Below are 26312 nucleotides of genomic sequence, written 5' to 3'. Positions count from 1 at the left end.
CGATGATGGACACATAGGTTGTTTCCATCTCCTGGCTATTATAAATAGAGCTGCAATGAACATTTTGGTACATGACTCTTTTTGAATTATGGTTTTCTCAGGGTATATGCCCAGTAGAGGGATTGCTGGGTCATATGGTAGTTCTATTTGTAGTTTTTTAAGGAACCTCCATACTGTTCTCCACAGTGGCTGTACCAATTCACATTCCCACCAGCAGTGAAAGAGTTTTCCCTTTTCTCCACACCCTCTCCAGCATTTATTGTTTCTAGATTTTTTGATGATGGCCATTCAGACTGGTGTGAGATGATATCTCATTGTAGTTTTGATTTGCATTTCTCTAATGATTAATGATGTTGAGCATTCTTTCATGTGTTTGTTAGTAGTCTGTATATCTTCTTTGGAGAAATGTCTATTTAGGTCTTCTGCCCATTTTTGGATTGGGTTGTTTGTTTTTTGGTTATTGAGCTGCATGAGCTGCTTATAAATTTAGGAGATTAATCCTTTGTCAGTTGCTTCATTTGCAAATATTTTCTCCCATTCTGAGGGTTGTCTTTTGGTCTTGTTTATGGTTTCCTTTGCTGTGCAAAAGCTTTGAAGTTTCATTAGGTCCCATTTGTTTGTTTTTATTTCCATTTCTCTAGAAGGTGGGTCAAAAAGGATCTTGCTGTGATTTATGTCATAGAGTGTTCTGCCTATGTTTTCCTCTAAGAGTTTAATAGTTTCTGACCTTACATTTAGGTCTTTAATCCATTTTGAGCTTATTTTTGTGTATGGTGTTAGGGAGTGATCTAATCTCATACTTTTCAATGTACCTGTCCAGTTTTCCCAGCACCGCTTATTGAAGAGACTGTCCTTTCTCCACTGTACATTCCTGCCTCCTTTATCACAGATAAGGTGACCATATGTGCATGGGTTTATCTCTGGGCTTTCTATCCTGTTCCATTGATGTATCTTTCTGTTTTTGTGCCAGTACCATAGTGTATTGATTACTGTAGCTTTGTAGTATAGTCTGAAGTCAGGGAGCCTGATTCCTCCAGCTCCATTTTTCGTTCTCAAGATTGCTTTGGCTATTCGGGGTCTTTTGTGTTCCATACAAATTTTGTTCTAGTTCTGTGAAAAACAATGGTAATTTGATAGGGATTGCATTGAATCTGTAGATTGCTTTGGGTAGTAGAGTCATTTTCACAATGTTGATTCTTCCAATCCAAGAACATGGTATATCTCTCCATCTATTTGTATCATCTTTAATTTCTTTCATCAGTGTCTTATAATTTTCTGCATACAGGTCTTTTGTCTCCTTAGGTAGGTTTATTCCTAGATATTTTATTCGTTTTGTTGCATTTGTAAATGGGAGTGTTTTCCTGATTTCACTTTCAGATTTTTCATCATTAGTGTATAGGAATGCCAGAGATTTCTGTGCATTAATTTTGTATCCTGCTACTTTACCAAATTCATTGATTAGCTCTAGTAGTTTTCTGGTAGCATCTTTAGGATTCTCTATGTATAGTATCATGTCATCTGCAAACAGTGACAGCTTTACTTCTTCTTTTCTGATTTGGATTCCTTTTATTTCCTTTTCTTCTCTGATTGCTGTGGCTAAAACTTCCAAAACTATGTTGAATAAGAGTGGTGAGAGTGGGCAACCTTGTCTTGTTCCTGATCTTACTGGAAATGCTTTCAGTTTTTCACCATTGAGGACGATGTTGGCTGTGGGTTTGTCATATGGCCTTTATTATGTTCAGGAAAGTTCCCTCTATGCCTACTTTCTGGAGAGTTTTTGTCATAAATGGGTGTTGAATTTTTTCGAAAGCTTTCTCTGCATCTACTGCGATGACCATATGGTTTTTCTCCTTCAATTTGTTAATATGATGTATCACATTGATTGATTTGCGTATATTGAAGAATCATTGCATTCCTGGAATAAACCCCACTTGATCATGGTGTACGATCCTTGTAATGTGCTGTTGAATTCTGTTTGCTAGTATTTTGTTGAGGATTTTTGCATCTATGTTCATCAGTGATATTGGCCTGTAGTTTTCTTTCTTTGTGACATCCTTGTCTGCTTTTGGTATCAGGGTGATCGTGGCCTCGTAGAAGGAATTTGGGAGTGTTCCTCCCTCTGCTATATCTTGGAAGAGTTTGAGAAGGATAGGTGTTAGCTCTTCTCTAAATGTTTGATAGAATTCGCCTGTGAAGCCATCTGTCCTGGGCTTTTGTTTGTTGGAAGATTTTTAATCACAGTTTCAATGTCAGTGCTTGTGATTGGTCTGTTCATATTTTCTATTTCTTCCTGATTCAGTCTTGGCAGGTTGTGCATTTCTAAGAATGTGTCCATTTCTTCCAGGTTGTCCATTTTTTTGGCATAAGGTTGCTTGTAGTAATCTCTCATGATCTTTTGTATTTCTGCCATGTCAGTTGTTACTTCTCCTTTTTCATTTCTAATTCTACTGATTTGAGTCTTCTCCCTTTTTTCCTTGATGAGTCTGGCTAATGGTTTCTCAATTTTGTGTATCTTCTCAAAGAAACAGCTTTTAGTTTTATTGATCTTTGCTATCGTTTCCTGCATTTCTTTTTCATTTATTTCTGATCTGATCTTTATGATTTCTTTCCTTCTGCTAACTTTGGGGTTTTTTTGTTCTTCTTTCTCTAATTGCTTTAGGTGCAAGGTTAGATTTTTTTTTCGAGATGTTTCCTGTTTCTTAGGGTAGGATTGTATTGCTATAAACTTCCCTCTTAGAACTGCTTTGCTGCATCCCATAGGTTTTGGGTCGTCGTGTCTCCATTGTCATTTGTTTTTAGGTATTTTTTGATTTCCTCTTTGATTTCTTCAGTGGTCACTTCGTTATTAAGTAGTGTATTGTTTAGCCTCCATGTGTTTATATTTTTTACAGATCCTTTCCTGTAATTGATATCTAGTCGCATAGCGTTGTGGTCGGAAAAGATACTTGATACAATTTCAATTTTCTTAAATTTACCAAGGCTTGATTTGTGACCCAAGATATGATCTATCCTGGAGAATGTTCCATGAGCACTTGAGAAAAATGTGTATTCTGTTGTTTTTGGATGGAATGTCCTATAAATATCAATGAAGCCCATCTTGTTTAATGTATCATTTAAAGCTTGTGTTTCCTTATTTATTTTCATTTTGGATGATCTGTCCATTGGTGAAAGTGCGCTGTTAAAGTCCCCTACTATGATTGTGTTACTGTCGATTTCCCCTTTTATGGCTGTTAGTATTTGCCTTATGTATTGAGGTGCTCCTATGTTGGGTGCATACATATTTACAATTGTTATATCTTCTTGGATCGATCCCTTGATCATTATGTAGTGTCCTTCTTTGTCTCTTCTAATAGTCTTTATTTTAAAGTGTATTTTGTCTGATATGAGAATTGCTACTCCAGCTTTCTTTTGGTTTCCATTTGCATGGAGTACCTTTTTCTATCCCCTCACTTTCAATCTGTATGTGTCTCTAAGTCTGAAGTGGGTCTCTTGTAGACAGCATATATATGGGTCTTGTTTTAGTATCCATTCAGCCAGTCTGTGTCTTTTGGTGGGAGCATTTAGTCCATTTACATTTAAGGTAATTATCGATATGTATGTTCCTATTCCCATTTTCTTAATTGTTTTGGGTTTGTTATTATAGGTCTTTTCCTTCTCTTGTGTTTCTTGCCTAGAGAAGATCCTTTAGCATTTGTTGTAAAGCTGGTTTGGTTGTGCTGAACTCTCTCAGGTTTTGCTTGTCTGTAAAGGTTTTAATTTCTCCATCAAATCTGAATGAGATCCTTGCTGGGTAGAGTAATCTTGGTTGCAGGTTTTTCTCCTTCATCACTTTAAATATGCCCTGCCAGTCCCTTTTGGCTTGCAGAGTTTCTGCTGAAAGATCAGCTGTTAACCTTATTGGGATTCCCTTGTTTGTTATTTGTTGTTTTTCCCTTGCTGCTTTTAATATGTTGTCTTTGTATTTAATTTTTGACAGTTTGATTAATATGTGTCTTGGCATATTTCTCTTTGGATTTATCCTGTATGGGACTCTCTGTGCTTCCTGGACTTAACTATTTCCTTTCCCATATTTGGGAAGTTTTCAACTATAATCTCTTTAAATATTTTCTCAGTCCCTTTCTTTTTCTCTTCTTCTTCTGGATCTTGTCTTTCTGGTGGGCAGGTCCACGTCTGGTGGTGTGTTTTGGGGTGTCTGTGGACTTGTTATGATTTTTGGCAGCCTCTTTGCTAATGGGTGGGGTTGTGTTCCTGTCTTGCTAGTTGTTTGGCATAGGATGTCCAGCACTGTAGCTTGCTGGTCGTTGAGTGAAGCTTGGTGTTGGTGTTGAGATGGAGATCTCTGGGAGATTTTCACTATTTGATATTATGTGGAGCTGGGAGGTCTCTTGTGGACCAGTGTCCTGAAGTTGGCTCTCCCACCTCAGAGGCTCAGCACTGACTCCTGGCTGCAGCACCAAGCGCCTTTCATCCACACCGCTCAGAATAAAAGGGAGAAAATGTAGAAAGAAAGAAAGGATAAAAGAAAATAAAATAAGGTAAGGTAAAATAAAATAAAGTTATTCAAATAAAAAAATAATTATTAAGAAAAAAAAAATTTTTAAGTAAAAAAAACGGACGAATTGAACCCTAGGACAAATGGTGAAAACAAAGCTATACAGACAAAATCTCACACAGAAGCATACACATACACACTCACAAAAAGAGGAAAACGGGAAAAAATAATAAATCTTGCTCTCAACGTACACCTCCTCAATTTGGGATGATTCGTTGTCTATTCATGTATTCCACAGATGCAGGGTACATCAAGTTGATTGTGGAGATTTAATCTGCTGCTCCTGAGGCTGCTGGGAGAGATTTCCCTTTCTCTTCTTTGTTCTCACAGCTCCCAGGGTTCAGCTTTGGATTTGGCCCCGCCTCTGCGTGTAGGTCGCCGGAGGGTGTCTGTTCTTCGCTCAGACAGGCGGGATTAAAGGAGCCGCTGATTCGGGGGCTCTGGCTCACTCAGGCGGGGAGGAGGGAGGGGTACGTAGTGCGGGGTGAGCCTGCGGCAGCAGAGGCTGGCATGACGTTGCACCAGCCTGAGGCGCATCGTACGTTCTCCTGGGGAAGTTGTCCCTGGATCCCGGGACCCTGGCAGTGGTGGGCTGCACAGGCTCCCCGGAGGTTTGGAGAGTGACCTGTGCTCTCACACAGGCTTCTTGGTGTTGGCAGCAGCAGCCTTAGCATCTCATGTCCATCCCTGGGGTCTGCGCTGTTAGCCGTGGCTCGCGCCTGTCTCTGGAGCTCCTTTAAGCAGTGCTCTTAATCCTCTCTCCTCTCCCACCAGGAAACAAAGAGGGAAGAAAAAGTCTCTTGCTTCTTTGGCAGGTCCAGATTTTTTCCCGGACTCCCTCCGGGCTAGCCGTGGTGCACTAACCCCTTCAGGCTGTGTTTGTGTATCTGTTTTTCGTGATATTTGTGACTATGAATTAAATGAAATAGGAGAAAGCACCCTGCACAGTGCCTGGAATAAGTATACAATCAACAAACATCAACTTCCTTCCCTCATTTTTCAGAGGATAGGCAGAAATGTTTTAGCTGTGCCTGTGTGAATAGAACCCTCTGGAAGCCCACATGTACTTAATAACAAAGCAACACATTATGCAACATTCATTAGAGATTGCCTTGTTTCAACTGGTTACCCTCAAAACTAAATTCTCTACGTGTACGTTATTTTATCTTTTCTCTCATATAATGATATCACTTGATAAGTGGAAAAGATGTACCATACAAATATTATCTACCAAGTTAAGTCCATATTGAATTATTTATTTATTTAAGGAGCCATTCTCTCAAATAGATCCCCTTACCCAAGTTTAAAATCTTGTCAGTTTGACTGCTGGCTAATGCATTTATTCAGTGTAAGATACTAGGCAAGAGAATCAAAGAAAATCTCATTTCTCATCATCTGAAAAATGGGGCTGTTTGCACTTATGTAGCAATTTGAGGGATAACATTAATATATGTGAACATGCTGAATAAACATAAAAATTTATACCAATATCTAGTAAATTCTAATTAAAATATTTGTTTAGAGTGAATTTATATTCTGATTTAAGGAACTGCCTCATTTTCATGAAACAAAGTTAAGAAGGCAGACTGAAGATATGTATAGAAATTTTATATATTTGTATGGATGCATAAAGTTTTTAAAGTTTAACTCCCAAATTCATTCTACGCAGCCACCATTACCCTGATAACAAAACCAGAAAAATATATCACAAAGAAAGAAAATTATAGACCAATATCACTGATATTTGGTAAGGTTGCAGGATACAAAATTAATGCACAGAAATCTCTGGCATTCCTATATACTAATGATGAAAAATCTGAAATGGAAATCAAGAAAACACTCCCATTTACCATTGCAACAAAAAGAAGAAAGTACCTAGGAATAAACCTAGCTAAGGAGACAAAAGACCTGTACTCAGAAAATTATAAGACACTGATGAAAGAAATTAAAGATGATACAAATAGATGGAGAAATATACCATGTTCTTGGACTGGAAGAATCAATATTGTGAAAATGACTATAGTACCCAAAGCAAGCTACAGATTCAGTGCAATCCCTATCAAACTACCAATGGCTTTCTTCACAGAATTAGAACAAAAAATCTTACAATTCATATGGAAACAAGAGACCCTGCATAACCAAAGCAACCTTGAGAAAGAAAAACGGAGTTGGAGGAATCAGGCTCCCCGACTTCAAACTGTACCACAAAGCTACAGTAATCAAGAGAGTATGGTACTGGCACAAAAAGAAAAATATAAATCAATGGTACAAGATAGAGTGCCCAGAGATAAACGCATGCACATATGATCACCTAATTTATGATAAAGGAGGCAAGAACATACAATGGAGAAAAGACAACCTCTTCAATAAGTGGTGCTGGGAAAACTGGACAGCTACATGTAAAAGAATGAAATTAGAACACTACCTAACACCATACCCCAAAATAAGCTCCAAATGGATTAAAGACTTAAATGTAAGACAATACACTATAAAACTCTTAGAGGAAAACATAGGAAAAACACTGTTTGACATAAACCACAGCAAGATCTTTTTTGACCCGCCTCCTAGAGTAATGGATATAAAAACAAAAATAAACAAATGGGAACTAGTTAAACTTAAAAGCTTTTGCACAGCAACAGAAACCATAAACAATACAAAAAGACAACCCTCAGAATGGGAGAAAATATTTGCAGATGAAACAACAGACAAAGGATTAATCTCCAAAGTATACAAATAGCTCATGGAGCTCAATATCAAAAAAACAAACAATCCAGTTAAAAAATGGGTGGAAGACTTAAATACACATTTCACCAATGAAGACATACAGATGGCCAAGAGGCACATGAAAAGATGCTCAACATCACTAATTATTAGAGAAATGCAAATCAAAACTACAATGAGGTATCACCTCATACCAGTCAGAATGGCCATTATCAAAAAATCTAGAAACAATAAATGCTGGAAAGGGTATGGTGAAAAGGGAGCCCTCCTGAACTGTTGGTGGGAATGTAAATTGATACAACCACTATGGAGAACAGTATGGAGGTTCCTTAAAAAACTAAATATAGAACTGCCATATGACCCAGCAATCCCACTACTGGGCATATACCTTGAGAAAACCATAATTCAAAAAGAGACGTGGGCTTCCCTTGTGGTGCAGTGGTTGAGAGTCCGCCTGCCGATGCAGGGGACACAGGTTCGTGCCCCAGTCCGGGAAGATCCCACATGCTATGGAGTGGCTAGGCCCATGAGCCATGGCAGCTGAGCCTGCGCGTCCGGAGCCTGTGCTCCACAACGGGAGAGGCCACAACAGTGAGAGGCCTGCGTACCGCAAAAAAAAAAAAAAAAAAGAGAGAGAGAGACCTGTACCACAATGTTCATTGCAGCACTATTTACAATAGCCAGGATATGGAAGCAACCTAAATGTCCATCGTTAGATGAATGGATAAAGAAGATGTGGCACATATATACAATGGAATATTACTCAGCCATAAAAAGAAATGAAATTGAGTTATTTGTAGTGAGGTGGGTGGACCTAGAGTCTGTCATACAGAGTGAAGTAAGTCAGAAAGAGAAAAACAAATACCATATGCTAATGCATATATATGGAATCTAAAAATAAAAGGGTGGTATTGATGAACCTAGTTGCAGGGCGGGAATAAAGAGGTAGACATAGAAAATGGACTTGAGGACATGGGGTGGGAGGACGAAGCTGGGGCAAAGTGAGAGTAGCATCGACATATATACACTACCGAATGTAAAATAATTGGCTGGTTGGAAGTAGCAGCATAGCACAGGGAGATCAGCTCAGTGCTTTGTGATGACCTAGAGGGGTGGGATGGGGAGGAGGGGAGGGAGGCTCAAGAAGGAGGGGATATGGGGACATGTATATGCATATGGCTGATTCACTTTGTTGTGCAACATCAACTAACACAGTATTTATTGTGAAGCAATCATACTCCAATAAAGATCTATCAAAAAATTTTTTTAAAGATTTTAAAGTTTACTGTTAAAAATATGTTATTAAAACACCTGAACAGATGTAACATGGAAATTTTATAAATTTCAATGTTTAAAATTATTTTCTTCATAGAAGTCAGTTAATCCACCTGTGTAAATTTGTTTTCCACCTTTTCCCAAAAAGAGTACCAACAAAGGCTGTTATTGGGGCTGGGGTTCAGATCTTAGTCCACACACACAGGCTAATGGTGGGTCTCAGATCATTCAAGCCATATGTTCTTTCTGCTTTAGTTTCAGTTCTGCATCCACACATGTGAGACGTGGCTGCCTGAATAATATTTCTCAAACACTACTTGAATTCCTCAGTTCAAGACTCTGTGGAAGCCAATTGCCTGCTTGTATTTTCTTGGCTTGAAAGTCATTAAAATGCCTATTAGACACTACCCAGAGTTAACAGATTCTTTACTGGAAGCCTTGCACGTGGTTTATCTATTTCAGTTCTACTGGGAGGCCTTAGCAATACTTCTAAGTTCCAGGCCACAAGAGCTAGCTCAGAAAGTCAAGTGTTTCAGAAGTGAGCCATATGACCAAAAATTCATATGTGTGCCAGTGACATAAATTTCCTTTGAAAACATCAGTAAAATTTAGCCTATTAGCTGTTTGAAAATTAGCATGATGTTGGGGGCAGAAAGAGGCCAATAAATTGAGTCTGTCAAAACCTATTAATTCTGTGGGATTTCAGAGTAGGGATGAACTACATATGGTCATCCAAGCAAAGTGGAATAAACAGCTGCATGATTCTTCAGGAGGTGAGTGGCAATGCTAAAAGAATGTGGTTTACTCTATGAAAATATCTGGACACTTAAAGTGTACTAATCAGAAGAACACGTTATGTCATTCCAGATTTACAGTGTCAGATTGAAGCAAGTGGGCTAAAACTTCAGAAGGCAGTGACTGAGATGGACAGCTACAAAGAAAAGCTCATGTAAGATGGTAAACATTAAACAGCCTGTAAGAATTTAGAAAGACCCCCATGTATTCTCTGTGACTCTGGACAGTAATTTGGATGTGTTGGTATGGTCTACTGCAATTTTTCTGAGCTACTTTTCTGGCCTATATTGAAGGACCTATAAATATTTTTAAATATATTAAATGTTTCTTTATCTCAGTAAGAAACTTACCTATCCAGGTATTAAAGCTTTCCCTGATTATTCAAATGTAGTAACTTAATATTCTCTGAACTTTTTGTCTTATTATCTCTTTATTATCTGTCTGGAAGAAACAGCATTGAAAATGTTTTATAAGATTATTGGGATTGACATATATACACTAATATGTATAAAATAGATAACTAATAAGAACCTGCTGTATAATAAATAAATAAATAATCAATTTTAGGCTCAAAAAGACAGTTGAGTAACTTTGAAATTCTGGAGTGCTTATGCCTTATATAAGTGAGAAAGAAAATATTAGAAAACAAATAAGAAAATGCCCCTGTAAAATATCCAGAGTACTATTTCTTTTATTTATTTATTTTTCATCTTGTTTATGGTTTCCTTTGCTGTGCAAAAGCTTTTAGGTTTCATTAGGTCCCATTTGTTTATTTTTGTTTTTATTTCCGTTACTCTAGGAGGTGGATCATAAAAGATCTTGCTGTGATTTATGTCATAGAGTGTTCTGCCTATGTTTTCCTCTAACAGTTTTATAGTGTCTGGTCTTACATTTAGGTCTCTAATCCATTTTGAGTTTATTTTTGTGTATGGTGTTACGGAGTGTTCTACTTTCATTCTTTCACATGTAGCTGTCCAGTTTTTCCAGCATCACTTATTGAAGAGACTGTCTTTTCTCCATAGTATATCCTTGACTCCTTTGTCATAGATTAGTTGACCACAGGTGCGTGGGTTTATCTCTGGGCTTTCTATCTTGTTCCATTGATCTACGTTTCTGTTTTTGTGCCAGTACCATATTGTCTTGATTACTGTAGCTTTGTAGTATAGTCTGAAGTCAGGGAGTCTGATTACTCCAACTCCATTTTATTCCCTCAAGACTGCTTAGGCTATTTGGGGTCTTTTGTGTCTCCATACAAATTTTAAGATTTTTTGTTCTAGTTCTGTAAAAAATACCATTGGTAATTTGATAGGGATAGCATTGAATCTGTAGATTGCTTTGGGTAGTATAGTCATTTTCACAATATTGATTCTTCCAATCCAAGAACATAGTATATCTCTCAATCTGTTGGAATCATCTATAATTTCTTTTATCAGTGTCTTATAATTTTCTGCATACAGGTCTTTTGTCTCCCTGGGTAGGTTTATTCCTAGGTATTTTATTCTTTTCATTGCAATGGTAAATGGGAGTGTTTCCTTAATTTCTCTTTCAGATTTTTCATCATTAGTGTATAGGGATGCCAGAGATTTCTGAGCATTAATTTTGAATCCTGCTACTTTACCAAATTCATTGATTAGCTCTAGTAGTTTTCTGGTGCCATCTTTAGGATTCTCTATGTATAGTATCTTGTCATCTGCAAACAGTGACAGTTTTACTTCTTCTTTTCCAATTTGTATTCCTTTTATTTCTTTTTCTTCTCTGATTGCCATGTCTTGGACTTCCAAAACTATGTTGAATAATAGTGGTGAGAGTGGACTTCCTTGTCTCGTTCCTGATCTTAGAGGAAATGCTTTCAGTTTTTCACCATTGAGAATGATGTTTGCTGTGGGTTTGTCGTATATGGCCTTTATTATGTTGAAGTAGGTTCCCTCTGTGCCCACTTTCTGGAGAGTTTTTATCATAAATGGGTGTTTAACTTTGTCAAAAGCTTTTTCTGCATCTATTCAGATGATCATATGGTTTTTATTCTTCGATTTGTTAATATGGTGTATCACATTGATTCATATGCGTATATTGAAGAATCCTTGCATCCCTGGGATAAATCCTACTTGATCATGGTGTATAATCCTTTTAATGTGTTGTTGGATTCGGTTTGCTAGTATTTTGTTGAGGATTTTTGCATCTATATTCATCAGTGATATTGGTCTGTAATTTTCTTTTTTTGTAGTATCTTTGTCTGGTTTTGGTATCAGGGTGATGGTGACCTCATAGAATGAGTTTGGGAGTGTTCCTTCCTCCACAGTTTTTTGTAAGAGTTTGAGAAGGATAGGTGTTAGCTGTTCTCTAAATGTTTGATAGAATTCACCTGTGGAGCCATCTGGTCCTGAACTTTTGTTTGTTCGAAGATTTTTAATCACAGTTTCAATTTCAGTGCTTGTGATTGGTCTGTTCATATTTTCTATTCTTCCTGGTTCAGTCATGGAAGGTCATACCTTCCTAAGGATTTGTCTATTTCTTCCAGGTTTTCCATTTTATTGGCATAGAGTTGTTTGTAGTAGTCTCTTAGGATGCTTTGTATTTCTGCAATGTCTGTTGTAACTTCTCCTTTTTCATTTCTAATTTTATTGGTTTGAGTCCTCTCCCTCTTTTTCTTGATGAGTCTGGCTAATGGTTTATCAATTTTGTGTATCTTCTCAAAGAAACAGCTTTTAGTTTTATTGATCTTTGCTATTGTTTTCTTTGTTTCTATTTCATTTATTTCTGCTCTGATCTTTATGATTTCTGTCCTTGTGCTAACTTTGGGTTTTGTTCTTCTTTCTCTAGTTCCTTTAGGTGTACAGTTGGATTGTTTATTTGAGATTTTTCTTGTTTCTTGAGTTAGGCTTGTATAGCTGTAAACTTCCCTCTTAGAACTGCTTTTGCTGCATCCGATAGGTTTTGGATCATCATGTTTTCATTGTCATTTTTCTCTAGGTATTTTTTTATTTCCTCTTTGATTTCTTCAGTGATCTCTTGGTTATTTAGCAAAGTATTGTTTAGCCTCCATGTGTTTGTGTTTTTTATGGTTCTTCCCCTATAATTCATTTCTAATCTCATAGCATTGTGGTCAGAAAAGATGCTTGATATGATTTCAATTTTCATAAATTTACTAAGCGTTGATTTGTGACCCAAGATGTTATCTATCCTGGAGAATGTTCTGTGCACACTTGAGAAGAAAGTGTAATCTGCTGTTTTTGGATGGAACGTCCTATAAATATCACTTAAATCTATCTGGTCTATTGTGTCATTTAAAGCTTCTGTTTCCTTATTTATTTTCATTTTGGATGATCTGTCCATCGGTGTAAGTGAGGTGTGAACGTCCCCCATTATTATTGTGTTACTGTCAATTCCCTCTTTTATAGCTGTTAGCAGTTGCCTTATGTATTGAGGTGCTCCTATGTTGGGTGCATATATATTTATAATTGTTATATCTTCTTCTTGGATTAGTCCCTTGATCATTATGTAGTGTCCTTCCTTGTCTCTTGTAACGTTCTTTATTTTAAAGTCTATTTTATCTGATATGAGTATTGCTACTCCAGCTTTCTTTTGATTTCCATTTGCATGGAATATCTTTTTCTATCCCCTCACTTTCAGTCTGTATGTGTCCCTAGGTCTGAAGTGGGTCTCTTGTAGACAGCATATATATGGGTCTTGTTTTTGTATCCATTCAGCAAGCCTGTGTCTTTTGGTTGGTGCATTTAATCCATTCACGTTTAAGGTAATTATCAATATGTATGTTCCTATGACCATTTTCTTAATCGTTTTGGGTTTGTTTTTGTAGGTCCTTTTCTTCTCTTGTGTTTCCCACGTAGAGAAGTTCCTTTAGCATTTGTTGTAGAGCTGGTTTGGTGGTGCTGAACTATCTCAGGTATTGCTTGTCTGTAAAGGTTTTAATTTCTCCATCAAATCTGAATGAGATCCTTGCCGGGTAGAGTAATCTTGGTTGTAGGTTCTTCCCTTTCATCACTTTAAGTGTATCATGCCACTCCCTCTGGCTTGTGGTGTTTCTGCTGAGAAGTCAGCTGTTAACCTTATGGGAGTTCCCTTGTATGTTATGTGTCATTTTTCCCTTGCTGCTTTCAATAATTTTTCTTTGTCCTTAGTTTTTGCCAATTTGATTACTATGTGTGTCGGTGTGTTTCTCCTTGGGTTTATCCTGTGTGGGACTCTCTGCGCTCCCTAGAGTTGGGTGGCTATTTCCTTTCCCATGTTAGGGAAGTTTTTGACTATAATCTCTTCAAATATTTTCTCTTTTTCTCTCTCTCTTCTCCTTCTGGGACCCCTATAATGCGAATGTTGTTGCCTTTAATGTTGTCCCAGAAGTCTCTTAGGCTGTCTTCATTTATTTTCTTTTTTTTTTTCTTTATTCTGTTCTGCAGCAGTGAATTCCACCATTCTGTCTTCCACGTCTCTTATCTGTTCTTCTGCCTCAATTATTCTGCTATTGATTCCTTCTAGTGTAGTTTGCATTTTAGTTATTGTATTGTTCATCTCTGTTTGTTTGTTCTTTAATTCTTCTAGGTCTTTGTTAAACGTTTCTTGCATCTTCTCGATCTTTGCCTCCATTCTTTTTCTGAGGTCCTGGATCATCTTCACTATCATTATTGTGAATTATTTTTCTGGAAGGTTGCTATCTCCCTTCATTTAGTTGTTTTTCTGGGGTTTTATCTTGTTCCTTCATCTGGTACATAGCCCTCTGCCTTTTCATCTCATCTATCTTGCTGTGAATGTGGTTTTTGTTCCACAGGCTGCAGGATTGTAGTTCTTCTTGCTTTTGCTGTCTGCTCTCTCTATTTCTTTTAGAAATGATTTTATTTCAGAAATTTCAAAAATGATAGTATAAATATAGTACATCTATAATTATAACACTAAAATAGAATTTATATAATCTTTGAAAAGTAAATAAATTCTTTTACTTTGTGGTATGTAATCTGGTAGCTTTGGTTTTCAGTTCCTGTGTTTTAGAAGGATGAGACTCATAAGAAATATAAATACTGAAAATTCTTAGCAACTAAATGTTGTGTTGACCATGGACTATTCCTAAGAACAATGTGTTCAACAAAATTCTTAACAACACAAGGAAGAACAAATTCCAAAAATACTCTATCAAATTAATGTATAAATTGATTATTTGTAGCAAAATAATTTATTTTCAAAATCTAAGAAAAACCAAATATTCATGCTTTATAACACTGTGGTCAATAGTTCAGTAAATAATAGTTCAACTGTCTGTATATGATAGTTGGGGTTGAAGGAATAAGTGGGAAAGAGGTCCTAGCATGACTCACTGCACCCAGCAAGAACTTTCTGATGAGAAGATACATGAAAAAAAGAAGCAAGATGGGAATTGCCAGAAAATTGTTAATCCCCACCCTCTAGTTACATCAGCGAGGGCTTTGGCCTCATGAATGTCTCATGCGGGAGGGCCTGCCTCATCAGACCACAGCCCGTTTAATATTAATACATGCTTTGTGATATTTTTGTTAATTTTAATATAATTTATAATATGAGTGCTAAGAAATAAGAGTCAGAGTAGATTGGAGTTGGAGGGAGAAAATACCACTCAGTAAAGTCCATCAAATGAATTACCTGGAGGAAATCACTGTAGAATTGTAGAAATACTGATGCTGTTGTTTCAGTTTATAATAAAACTGGTGCTTCCTACCTGTGTGAGAACTTTTTAAAATTAGAAAATGGACAGAGCATCCACTTTTAGAAAACTTGATGAAAGATAGAGCCAGTTAAATGGTCTCACCTGATGGAGACCTTTCTCTGTGCTGCCTGTACCTAGCTCTTCCATCTCTACTCCGTCTACCCTCCTTCACTACTAGGATGAAGTTGAAGTTGAGTAGGTTAGGCATGTAGGATCAGAGCCTGGGACTGCTCTGGGTACTCAGAGCTCAGGAAGTCCCCAGTAGTATGTAAGTACTATTTTATTTATAGATTAAAACCAAATTTTCAACTTGGCCATTGTTTTATGGTAAATTCAGTTTGAAGTCAAAATAATTCACTCAAAATTTTTGACATGCCATTTCTTAATAAATTGAAGGTTTGCTCTATATACCCAAACCTGTTTGAACTTCCAGAAATTGGAAGGTGGTGTGAAATCAGATTTTTAAAAAATTTTAGTCCTCACTCTTTGTGGGGGCTGGGGTGAGGAATGAGTTTCACCCATCCAGCTTAAGATAATTGTTTTGTTTAAAGATTTTTAAGTGTTTGGATATACGTTTTGTGGGTTTTTACTTACGGGGAAAAGGCAGTTTTTAAATGGATGAACTTCGGGTTCTTTTTTTCCTAAGATTTATAAGAAAATATTTTCCAATGTTTATAAAAACTTGTTGTATATTTGAAAATAGAGATTTTATCACTTAGGATTCTTTGAGCTATAAGTAACAGGTAGAGTGGTTTCAGGTTTAGTCAATCCAGTGACTCAACAGTATCACCAAGGATCTTGATGCTCTTTCTGTCTCTATTCTGCTGCCCTCAGCACTGGCTTCACCCCAAGGCTAAGTCCCCTATGATCATGACATGGCTGCAATTCCAGGTACCACATCCAAATGTAACCACCCCAGTGGCAGGAAGGGCCTGTTTTTCTGGTGTCTCCTTAGAAGTGAGATAAAAATTTCTCAGAAGCCACCAAACAGCCCTCTCCTTCCATCTCTTGGCTAGAACACTTTACATACCCTCTCCTAAATGATCACTGGCAAGGGGAACAGGACTACCACAGTTAGCTCAGGTCAGGCAGGATTTACCCTGAGAACAGATGATAATGGGGCTCTGATGGCCAGGAAGATAGCTATAGTACATGTCCAGAAGGTAACTAGTAATGTTTACTAGAGGTAGAGTGTTAGTGATGCTCTGAAAATTGATGACATTTTCTACAAATTTATTTATGTCATAATATCTAGATTAATTTAGGGAAGACCTTCCTGAAGTAATGAAAAATATTGATGCTGTGAAATGCAACTTTTTTACTTTTAAATATTTATGTAGAGAGAGAGAGGGAGAGAGAACTAGGAAATAACACTTTTATTTTATATATATGTATATAGGATAAGATAAGTAAATAAGACTAATAAGAAAGGCTGCTATAGAGGGTGAGAAGTTTTTAGGAATTCCTGAAAGAGAATACATAGGAAGGATAATAAAAAGGGTCAACTCTGCAGAGGAATAAACTAGAGGAAAACCAATTGTGTGGTGGGCATGTGACGGGCAGGACTTTACCTGGAATCAGTTAACACAAAGAGAAGGGAGTGGGATAAGGCAAATCATCAGAACAGTGGTTCTCAAACTCCAATCTGCAGAAGAATCCTGGGTAGTTTACTGAAACTGTGTATTACAGTATGACCTCCCTCACAGACCCAATCCCAGGATCAGTTTCTGGGCTCCATTCCCACAGACATTCTGGCTTTAAATTTGGGTTTGGGGTGTCCCTGAGCAATCTGCATTTGTAATGCACTCCCCCCCCTACACACACACAATTCTGATTCAGGTGATCCAATGAAGCCCACTCTGAGGGATCATATTTGGAACATTTAAGCCACTGGCCCCTCACCAGCCCCACCCCACCCCTAATCAACAGGTCCCGTGTGAAGCAGCATTTGCAAGGCATCTGCACCCAGAATAAAGCAATGAGTGTGGGTACTGGAGCTGGGGAGCCTACCAGCTACTGGACCCCAGAGGCCACGGTCCCCACATCCCAAGACAAACCTCCAGTGCCCCCACCATACTCTGCCCCTTCATCACAACCTTCAGAAACAATCTAGGGCAACAATAAACAGCAAAGCAGACAACAAACCAGAATCTTAGGCTTAGGATGAACACCCAACCAAAGATTACCAGATATGTGAGAAAAACCTTCCCCCAGCCTTGTTCACATGGCTTTGAATTCACACAGAAAAGCTTTAACACCTAGAGAAATTGTTAAATAGCAAACAGAAGATGTTAAGATAAATTTTTAAAGTTAGGATATACTTCAAAGTATGTCCAGGATTGTAACCATTAAAGAAGAACAGGATGTTACCAAAAAAAAACTATTAGGAATTTTAGAGATTAAAAATATGACTCCAGAAAAATGATTCCATTCATGTTAAAAATGTATATGAATGTACATACAAATATGTATGGATTCAAATTCATTGAATAAATGATTGGTAGGATTACAACAGTTCCTTCTGGAAGTGAGAGTCAGGGGTGTATAGAGACTCTTATTTTACTCTATATACTTATATATTGCTTAAATAGCTTACAGTGTGAATGTATTCATTTTCACATATGTAATGAAAAGAACAAAATTCACTTTAAATGATTTATAATTTATCAGTTACTAGTGAATATGTCTAAAGTGGTGATATGAAATATACTTTCTAATTTGGGGAACTTTGTTACATGCTTACACTTTAATTTTATTAGCAGCCACCTCCTCCTCATTTAACTAATAATTGTAAGCAATAATCAGCCATAACCAGCATAAATTTCTTGTTTATAAAGCTCTTGACCAAATAACAGCAACATTTTGCACAGTTGAGATGTTCTTGGAACATTATTATTGCCTTCTAAGATATAATGTTCTCCTGATTTTCCTCTTCTGTCATCATTCATGAGAATTTTTTGCCTAGAAAGCAGGTGGCCTGGTGGCAATCCAGTGTCAGAGTACAGATACACTTTCACATGATCCTAGATTTAACAGGCTAGGTTTCCTTCATTGACTCATTCAATACAAAATGCTCATGGAGAGGCAGTTATGTGCCATAACTCTTTTGTGTACAAGCACTAGATACTGAAGTAACAAGATTGACAAGCTACAATAGGTAATTTCAGGTAACGTTAAGTGCTGCAAAAATATAAAACAGGCATAAAAGAATGTGAGTGTTGGGGAAGAGTGGTATCCTTTTGATAGAGTGGCATCCCTGGGCAGATGACCTTTTTTTTTTTTTTTTCGGTATGCGGGCCTCTCACTGTTGTGGCCTCTCCCGTTGCGGAGCACAGGCTCCGGACGTGCAGGCTCAGCGTCCATGGCTCACGGGCCCAGCCGCTCTGCGGCATGTGGGATCTTCCCGAACCGGCGCACGAACCCGTGTCCCCTGCATCGGCAGGCGGACTCTCAACCACTGCGCCACCAGGGAAGCCCCAGATGACCTTTGAGTTAAGATCTGAGTTACAGAAAGGAGCTAACAGTGCTAATAAGCTAACATCCGGAAGCAGAGAGATCAAGGACAAAAAATTCTTGGGAGTGAGTTTTACAAGTTAAAGGAACATGAAGGCCAGTTGTGGTAGATGGAATAACGGCTTCCAAAGATTTTCATGTCCTAATCCCTGAAATCTGTGAGTACATTATCCTATGTGGCAAAAGGGATTTTGCACATGTTTAAATTAGGGATATAGAGCTGCAGAGATTATGTTGGATTATTCAGGCAGGCTCAATGTTATAACTGCAAAGGTCCTTATAAGATGAAAGCAAGAGGGTCAAAGTCACAAAAGTGGATGTGAGGATGGAAGCAGAGGTTGGAGTAATGTGATTTGAAGATGGAAGAAGGGGCCACAAGCCAAGGAATGCATGTGGTCTCTAGAAGCTAGAAAAGGCAGGAAAACAGATTCTCCTCTAGAGCTTCCAGGGGGAACACAGCCCTCAAGACATCTTGATTTTAGGACTTCTTACCTTAGAAATGTAAGATAATAAATTTGTGTTGTTTTAAACCCCTACATTTGTGGTAATTTGTTACAGCAGCAATAAGAAATGAATATACCAGTGTGTCCAAAGCCCAGTGAGGATTTTGGATTTATGCAGAGGGCAGAGGGAAACTCTTGGAGGTTTGGCAATAGAGAGAACTGATTTGATTTGTTTTAAAAGGGTGGCGTGGCTGCTGCATGGAGAATGGACTGAAGTGGGAGTGCAAGAGCGATCAGGGAGACTAGGTGGGAGGCCCAGCGTACATGCAAGTGAGAAGTGGCTGGTTTAGTGTAAGGCTATAGTGTGGAGATGGAGAGAAATATATGCCAGGGGTCGCTCTAACAGGATTTACTGATGGAGTAGATGTGGCCGGGGAGGAAGAGGGCTGGAAAAGAAAGGAAATAATAAAGGATGGGGTTTGGGGCTTTTCAGCATCAGGTAGACAGTTGAGAGGCAGTAGAGTATAGTGACTAACAGCCTGGAAGCCAAATCCAGACTGCTGGGGCAGTACTACTTAGCATTATGTCACCTTGGGCATGTTACTTACCTCTCTGTTTTCAGTTTCCTCAACTGTAACAAGGGCTGAGTAAGGGCAGGCTTGAGCTTCGTGTGAGATATATAAGGTGTTACCTATTAGTATCATTATGAGTTGGTGCCATTTCACGAAGTGGGAAAATTTGTAAAAGAAATAGATAGGGGGGTGAGGGAAATACAAAACAATGCTTTTGATCTGTTAGATTTGAGATGCCTTTTGGACAGCAAAGTAGAAATATCAAAGAGGCAGTTTAAGAATGGCTATTTCACATAAAGAAGTGGAATGGTATGACCCTTGCCTTTCAAATTAGAGGAAAATATCCAACTACTCTATCTTATTTCCTTTGCTTTGATTGGCAGGAGCAGCAGGGGCCTTTCTGAAGGCTTATTCAAAGCAGTTGAAGAGAAAGGATTAACACTATTTGCTGAGGGTAAAAGAAGGAATGCAGTGTTTAAAGAGATGTAGGCATTCTTTCTGTTCCTTCCAATTCCTCCCATCCTAATGAAGGGGAAGATAACAGTTGGGCAGTGAAGGGCAGACCATAAAAAGAGTGGCTTAACTGGCGTGGGGGTGGGAGATGACCATAGTGAGGGGAGTTCTTGGGATGGTAGACTGCCCAGGGACCTTTTTTTCTTAAATTGCAGCCAAAATTTATTGGCCACATAGTAAAATAACCACTTAAAGGTGTTCTGCTGTCCCTGACTCTAGATTTGGAAAAGTGTGTATAAGAGTCTGAACATAGAGTGAAAGTTGTGGCTGGGGCTGCTGAATCTCAAAGCATTTCTAAAAGGAACATTGTTGTTTGACTTAAAAGTAAATGTATAAAACTTGGCAAATACGGGAATCCACAAAAAAACCCATCATCTTTATATTTCGATATCCTTATAGTCCATTTTTCTAAGTAATACATATTTTAAACATATTTTCACTTAGTAATATATCCTGGATATTTTCCCATGTCATTACATGATATATTTATAGTTATCAAATAGCTATGTAGTATTCTAATCTGTGGATGAATCATAACTTATTTTCTAATCCCTTGTGTTTTAAAATTTCCAAATTTTTCACTTTTATAAGCAAGGTATTTTGAAATTCACAGAGATAAATCTTTCTATTCACATGCAGTTATTTCCTTAGGATAATTTTTGCTGGACTCAAACTTGCATATTTTTAAGACTATTAATTCATAATGACTCATTACCTTGCAATAAGATTTTATTGATTTATAATTCCAGCAGTGTTTGTAAATACCTATTTCTCCACTTCCTAGCTAATACTGGGTAGTATAACTAAGAAAAAAAAAAAAATCCTAGTTTAATGAAAACTTGTACCCCTGCATCTTTGGCTCTTTGTATTCTTTCCTTTGTGACTCACCTGAGTACAACCTTTGCTCACTTTTTAATGGCATGTTACTCTTTTCCTTATTCTTTATTTTCTAATGTTTTACTTGGAAATAATTTCAAACTTACAAAAAGTTGTAAACATGATGATAGTACAAAGAGCACACAAATAGGCTTTACCCAGATTCATCTATTATTAATGTTTTAACCCATTTGTTTTTTCCCCTCACCCCTACCCCTGTCCCCTCAACCTTTTCTCTCTCTCTCTCTCTCTCTCTCCCCCTGAAACCCACACACAAATTTTCCTGCACCATTTGAGGATAAGTTACATACAGCACGACCCTTTACTTCTAAATAGTTTAGCCTGCCTTTCCTCAGGACAGTGATACTTCATATAACCAGGAGGGTAATCAATGTTATAATTTTACATACAATAATTACATTAATAATATTCTAATCTAGCATCCATAGTCTAATTTTCTGAGTGGGCCTTTATAATATTTTCTCCTCTAGCACATAGTCCAGGTAGGGTCAGCCTACTTGGTATGTCTCTTTAGCCTCCTTAAATCTGGAATATTTCCAGTCCATCTTTGTCTTTTTATGACATGGACATTTTTGAAGAATGCAGAACCCCTCATACTTTTTTAAATAAAATTTTTTTCATTTTGTATTTTTCTGGTTTCCTCTTGATTGGATTAAGGATATGTACTCTCAGCCAGAAAACCACATAGGTGAGAACGAGCACTTCTCAGAGCACCACATCTGGAGGCACATGATCATCTGCCTCTCATTGGTGATGTTAATTTTGATCACCTGGTCAAGGTAGTGCTCAATTTTCCCACTGTATTATTACTGAGGGGTTTTGTTCCCTTTCAACCAGTAAGCAGTCTATAAGAGACACTTTAGGTACATACACATGCTCTGCTTTTCATCAACACTTATTCCTAGATACAGCATCCATTAATAATTTTTACCTCACCTAATCTTTATGACAGTCATTGCTAGATGATGATTTTTCCAACTCCAAGTCTCCCTGACCCTTTATTAGTAAGCCCTCAGCATTCTACTTTAAATAGGAGCCTCCCTTCTTCCCATTATTTATTTACTTATTGGTATGGATTCATGAACTCCTGTTTTGTTCAATGGCTTATAATTCATTATTGTACTTAATTATTTTGGCACACAAATTGTTCTAAGCTTAGCCACTGGGGGCCACTTCCGGCTGGCTCTTATGACATTGGAACATGATCCCGTCCTCTTTCATAAGCACTTCCTTACTTTCGGTATAACAAACTGTTTCAGGTATAGCTACTCTGCCCCAGCCTTGGAATCACCCATTTCTCTGAGTAGTCCTTGTTCCTTTGAATGTGAATGGTATTAGAGACCAGTATCTAGGCTCTAAGTATGCTCATGTGCTACTTGATTACGGTGATGGTTTCATGGGCTTGTACGTATGTCAAATCTGCCAAATTGTGGGCAGTTTATTGTATGTTAGTATAATACTTAAAACTATTTTACAAAAAGTGGATAATAAAGGAAACAACATGTTTTTAAAAACATTTTTTCATAAAAGAAAAAGTAGAACTAAAGTATATTGTTTAGGGATAAAACTTGGGCAATACAACTCCAAAGAAAATCAGTGATTACCATAAAATTCATGAGAATGATCAATTTAGGGAGGAGGGAGTTGGCTATTATTGGGCCCAGGACATGAAGCTTCTAGGCTAGCTGATTAGGTTTTATTTTTTTACATGGATGGTAGTTGCAAAAGTTTCTTCCTTGTAATAATTCATCATATAATTGTTTATGTAATTTTCTGTAGCTTACAATTTTATCATTGTAAGCTAGAAAAGAAAATAAATGAATAAAGATAAATGCTGTTAGTATTCATGATATAAATAAATTATTGTTTATTAGGAATTAAAGTTATTCTGCAAGTAGGGCAAACCCATTAAGAATCTAACATTTTTTGTACATTTATAAACTTATTAAATTAGCTTTCAAAGCTATTTTAAGGTACATTCATATAATAAATTATTAATGAGAAGTCTATACAAACAAACTGGAATATTAATCTTTCTTAATATGTTAAATTTTTGAGTATTGTTACAAAACCAAATCATATAAGATCAAGACAAATGTCTATTTCAGTTTTAGAATTTCCATTTCGTTCTTTTTAATGGTTTCTATTTCTCTGCTGAGGTTTTTTATCTTTTCACGAATTAAAGTAGATTTTCCTTTATGTCTTTGAGCGAGTTATAACTGTGCCTTCAGAAATCCTTGTCTGCTAATTTCAGTATCCGGGTCATCTCAGAGTCAGTCCCTATTAACTGTCTTTTCTCTTTAGAATAGGTCATGCTTTTCTATGTCTTCCTATGTTGAGTAATTTTTTTATATTCTGGACATTGTGAATGTTATGTTATGGAAATTCTAGATTCTGTTATATTTCTCTAAATACTGTTGGTGGTGGTGGTAGGGGTGGTGTTGCTTTAAGCAGACAATTAATTTGGTTGGCCTCAAAATACAAACTCTGTCTCTATGGCAACAGCTCAAATCTCAGTTCAGTTTTTTCATCTTTAACTAGGCTGCTTGGAGTCTGCCCAGGGCACCTGTAGTTCAGGGCTCAGCCAGACATATGGGCAGAGTTTATATGCAGTATTTGGGATTCCCTCCCACTAGCTCACTCCCATTTGGGGTTCACTTTTCACTTTCCTGCAGCTGTGGTTGTCCCCAAACACTGTCTTGTAGTTCTTCAAGCCAGAATGACTGTGAGTTTTCTACCAGTTTTCTATCAGAATTTTGGTTCTCCTGTATGGTGCAGACTGGGGCCTGCCCTCAGGTTTAAAATCATTTTTTAAAAAAAGCAACAAAAAACCCTGACCCCATGGCTGTCACCTCATTCTCAGTGTCAACTTTCCTCCAGAATCTTCGTGCTTTTGGTCACTTTCACATAGGGGTATTTTCTTTTGTTTGCTTTTTAAATGTTGTCTAAAGCTTAGACATTTTAGTTAAATGCAGATCAGTCTGACAGGAGATTACTTGGCCATTATAGAAGTGGACTGAATATTTATTTCTTTAAAGAAATAATAATGTGAAGATGCTAAGAAATTTTTTTATGGATGAGTAAAGTAATGATATGGAAAAGCACATATAATTGGACTAACAGATTAGGTTATTTTTTGGCAAACAAAAACCCTTTGACTATATATTTCTAATTTCAAGGAAATCTGCATATGTAACCACAAATACAATATAAAGATAGGAAAAGTAATAAAGGAAAAACCTGTTTTTATAAAAGGGAAAAAAGTTACACTTCAACTATTTTGAAATAAAATATTTGAACCTCTTTTGTATTATTTTAGGAATAAATCTAATGAAGCTGATGAGTGTCAAAGAGAACTTAGAAAACTGAAGTTCGAATCCATTATTTCTGAGTCACGGTATACACTGCAAATTTTTTATTTAATAGTTTTAGTAATTGAATTTGAAACCATATTTTAAATAACATTTAAAATGTACTTAGCTTTTCTTATTGTATTGTTTACATAAACAATACCTAATTCAAGTTTATAATATATTGAAGCTATTCATTGATTTTGCCTTTGCCTGGATGGGAAAATGTTTAAATCGCAGAACTATTCATTTACATAACGTTCTTATTTTAAAAATTAAAGTTATACTCTTTAGTTTTAAATGAGATATTTATATATCTTTGATAAACATAAAAACATAGTATTTAATGCATATTGGTTGGGTTTTTTTCTTATTCCATTTTAGGCACACCAGATTGCTTAAAGAAAAGGAAGACTCTTTAATGACTTGTCAACAAATATATAAAACTTTACAGGAAGAACTGACTGCAAAAGAAAGGCAAGAAGCTGACTTAAAAAGAAGAATTAATCTTGCAGAAAATGAACTGGAAATAACCAAAACTCTTCTGAATCAGACAAAGCAGGAGGTTGTAACACTGAAAAGTGAAAGGTGCAGTCAAGAATAATTTCTTCCAAATATATTTTATGTTTAAGTCAGTATTCCATATATATTTGAAACACCAAGGTCCTATATATTTTGATAACAGTAAAATCACAGGATTAAAGATATATTTCACCTGAAAGGTCATTGCATCCCACCACCTCATTTTACAAGTGATTAAACTGAATTCCAAATTGGTTAAATGACTTGCTTAACATCACACAGTTAGTGCAAGTAGAGATGGAACCCACATGGCATTTGGTGTTAGATTTTTGTTGAAAAGAATCAAAAAGATCATGTGTGGTACTTATACTACTGAGCTTTACCTCAGCCAATAATTGGTGGATTCTATCATTTTCCAATAGAAAAACATCTTTTTATGTCACTTTTTCCTTTTATTAGCTCCTACTTTTCTTCTCTCTTTGTTATTTGTCAATACCTGTTATTGGGGACTCTCCACGAGCAAAGATACCTCTGGTGTTGCATTAGTATCAAGGATACTAAGAAGCATATTCCTCCACACAATCTAGATATTTTTGCTCAGTTAATTTGTCTTTAAATTAAACTTACCTGTACTTAGTATCTCAACCCTGCTTTCTTTCTTTTTGTTTTCATTTGCCTGATAATGTCTTTTATTCTTTCTGAGTCCTTTTGTTTTGAATTCATATTGATATATAGCATAAATTTGGGGGGTTTGTTGCTTTTTATTAAATCTAGGAGTCTTTAAGGGGACATATTATGCCATTTACATTTATTGATATAACTATTATATTCCATAAGAACAGAAGTTCCATAAGGGCAAGAATTTTTGTCTTGTATTATTCTCTGTGTATAGAAGGCACAATTGGCTATTTGTTTTTCATTCTTCTATCATATTCTTTCCATTAGAGTAGAATTGTTTTACAATGTTGGCTTAGTTTCTGCTGTACAATGAAGTGAATCAGCTATATGTATACCTATATCTCCTCCCTCTTGGACCTCCCTCCCACTCCCTGCCCCATCACACCCATCACGGAGCACCCGTCACAGAGCACCGAGCTGCGCTTCCTGTGCTTTATAGCATGTTCCCACTAGCTAGCTATTTTTTATGCATGGTAGTGTATATATGTCAATCCTAATCTCCCAGTTCATCCCACCCTCCTCTTCCCCCTCTGTGTCCACATGTTCGTTCTCTATGTCTACCTCTCTATTCCTGCCCTGCAAATAGAGTCATCTGTACCATTTTTCTAGATTCCACATATATGCGTCAATATACGATATTTGTTTTTCTCTTTCTGACTTACTTCACTCTGTATGACAAACTCTAGACCATCCACATCTCTACAAATGACCCAATTTCATTTCTTTTTATGGCTGAGTAATATTCCATTATGTATATGTACCACATCTCCTTTATCCATCTGTTGATGGACA

The 26312-nt window shown here is 36.9% G+C and overlaps 1 protein-coding gene across 1 annotated transcript in view; it reads left to right on the top strand.

Moving 5' to 3' along the window:
- The window catches only part of LEKR1 (leucine, glutamate and lysine rich 1), a 337373-nt gene that overhangs the window by 182798 nt on the left and 128263 nt on the right, over positions 1-26312 (top strand). The window contains exons 10-12 of the mRNA XM_089910962.1: positions 9416-9497; positions 24290-24367; positions 24705-24908. Of these exons, the coding sequence (XP_089767088.1) occupies positions 9416-9497; positions 24290-24367; positions 24705-24908 (364 nt within the window). The remainder of the gene's footprint in view (positions 1-9415; positions 9498-24289; positions 24368-24704; positions 24909-26312) is intronic.

The sequence above is a fragment of the Delphinapterus leucas genome, chromosome 4, assembly GCF_059928025.1.
Source record: "Delphinapterus leucas isolate spDelLeu-1000000601 "Yukka" chromosome 4, BTC_Dleu_Yukka2, whole genome shotgun sequence".
NCBI classification, from domain to species: domain Eukaryota; kingdom Metazoa; phylum Chordata; class Mammalia; order Artiodactyla; family Monodontidae; genus Delphinapterus; species Delphinapterus leucas.
The sequence above is the reverse complement of the archived record's forward strand: the minus strand, read 5'-3'. Positions and strand labels throughout refer to the sequence as shown.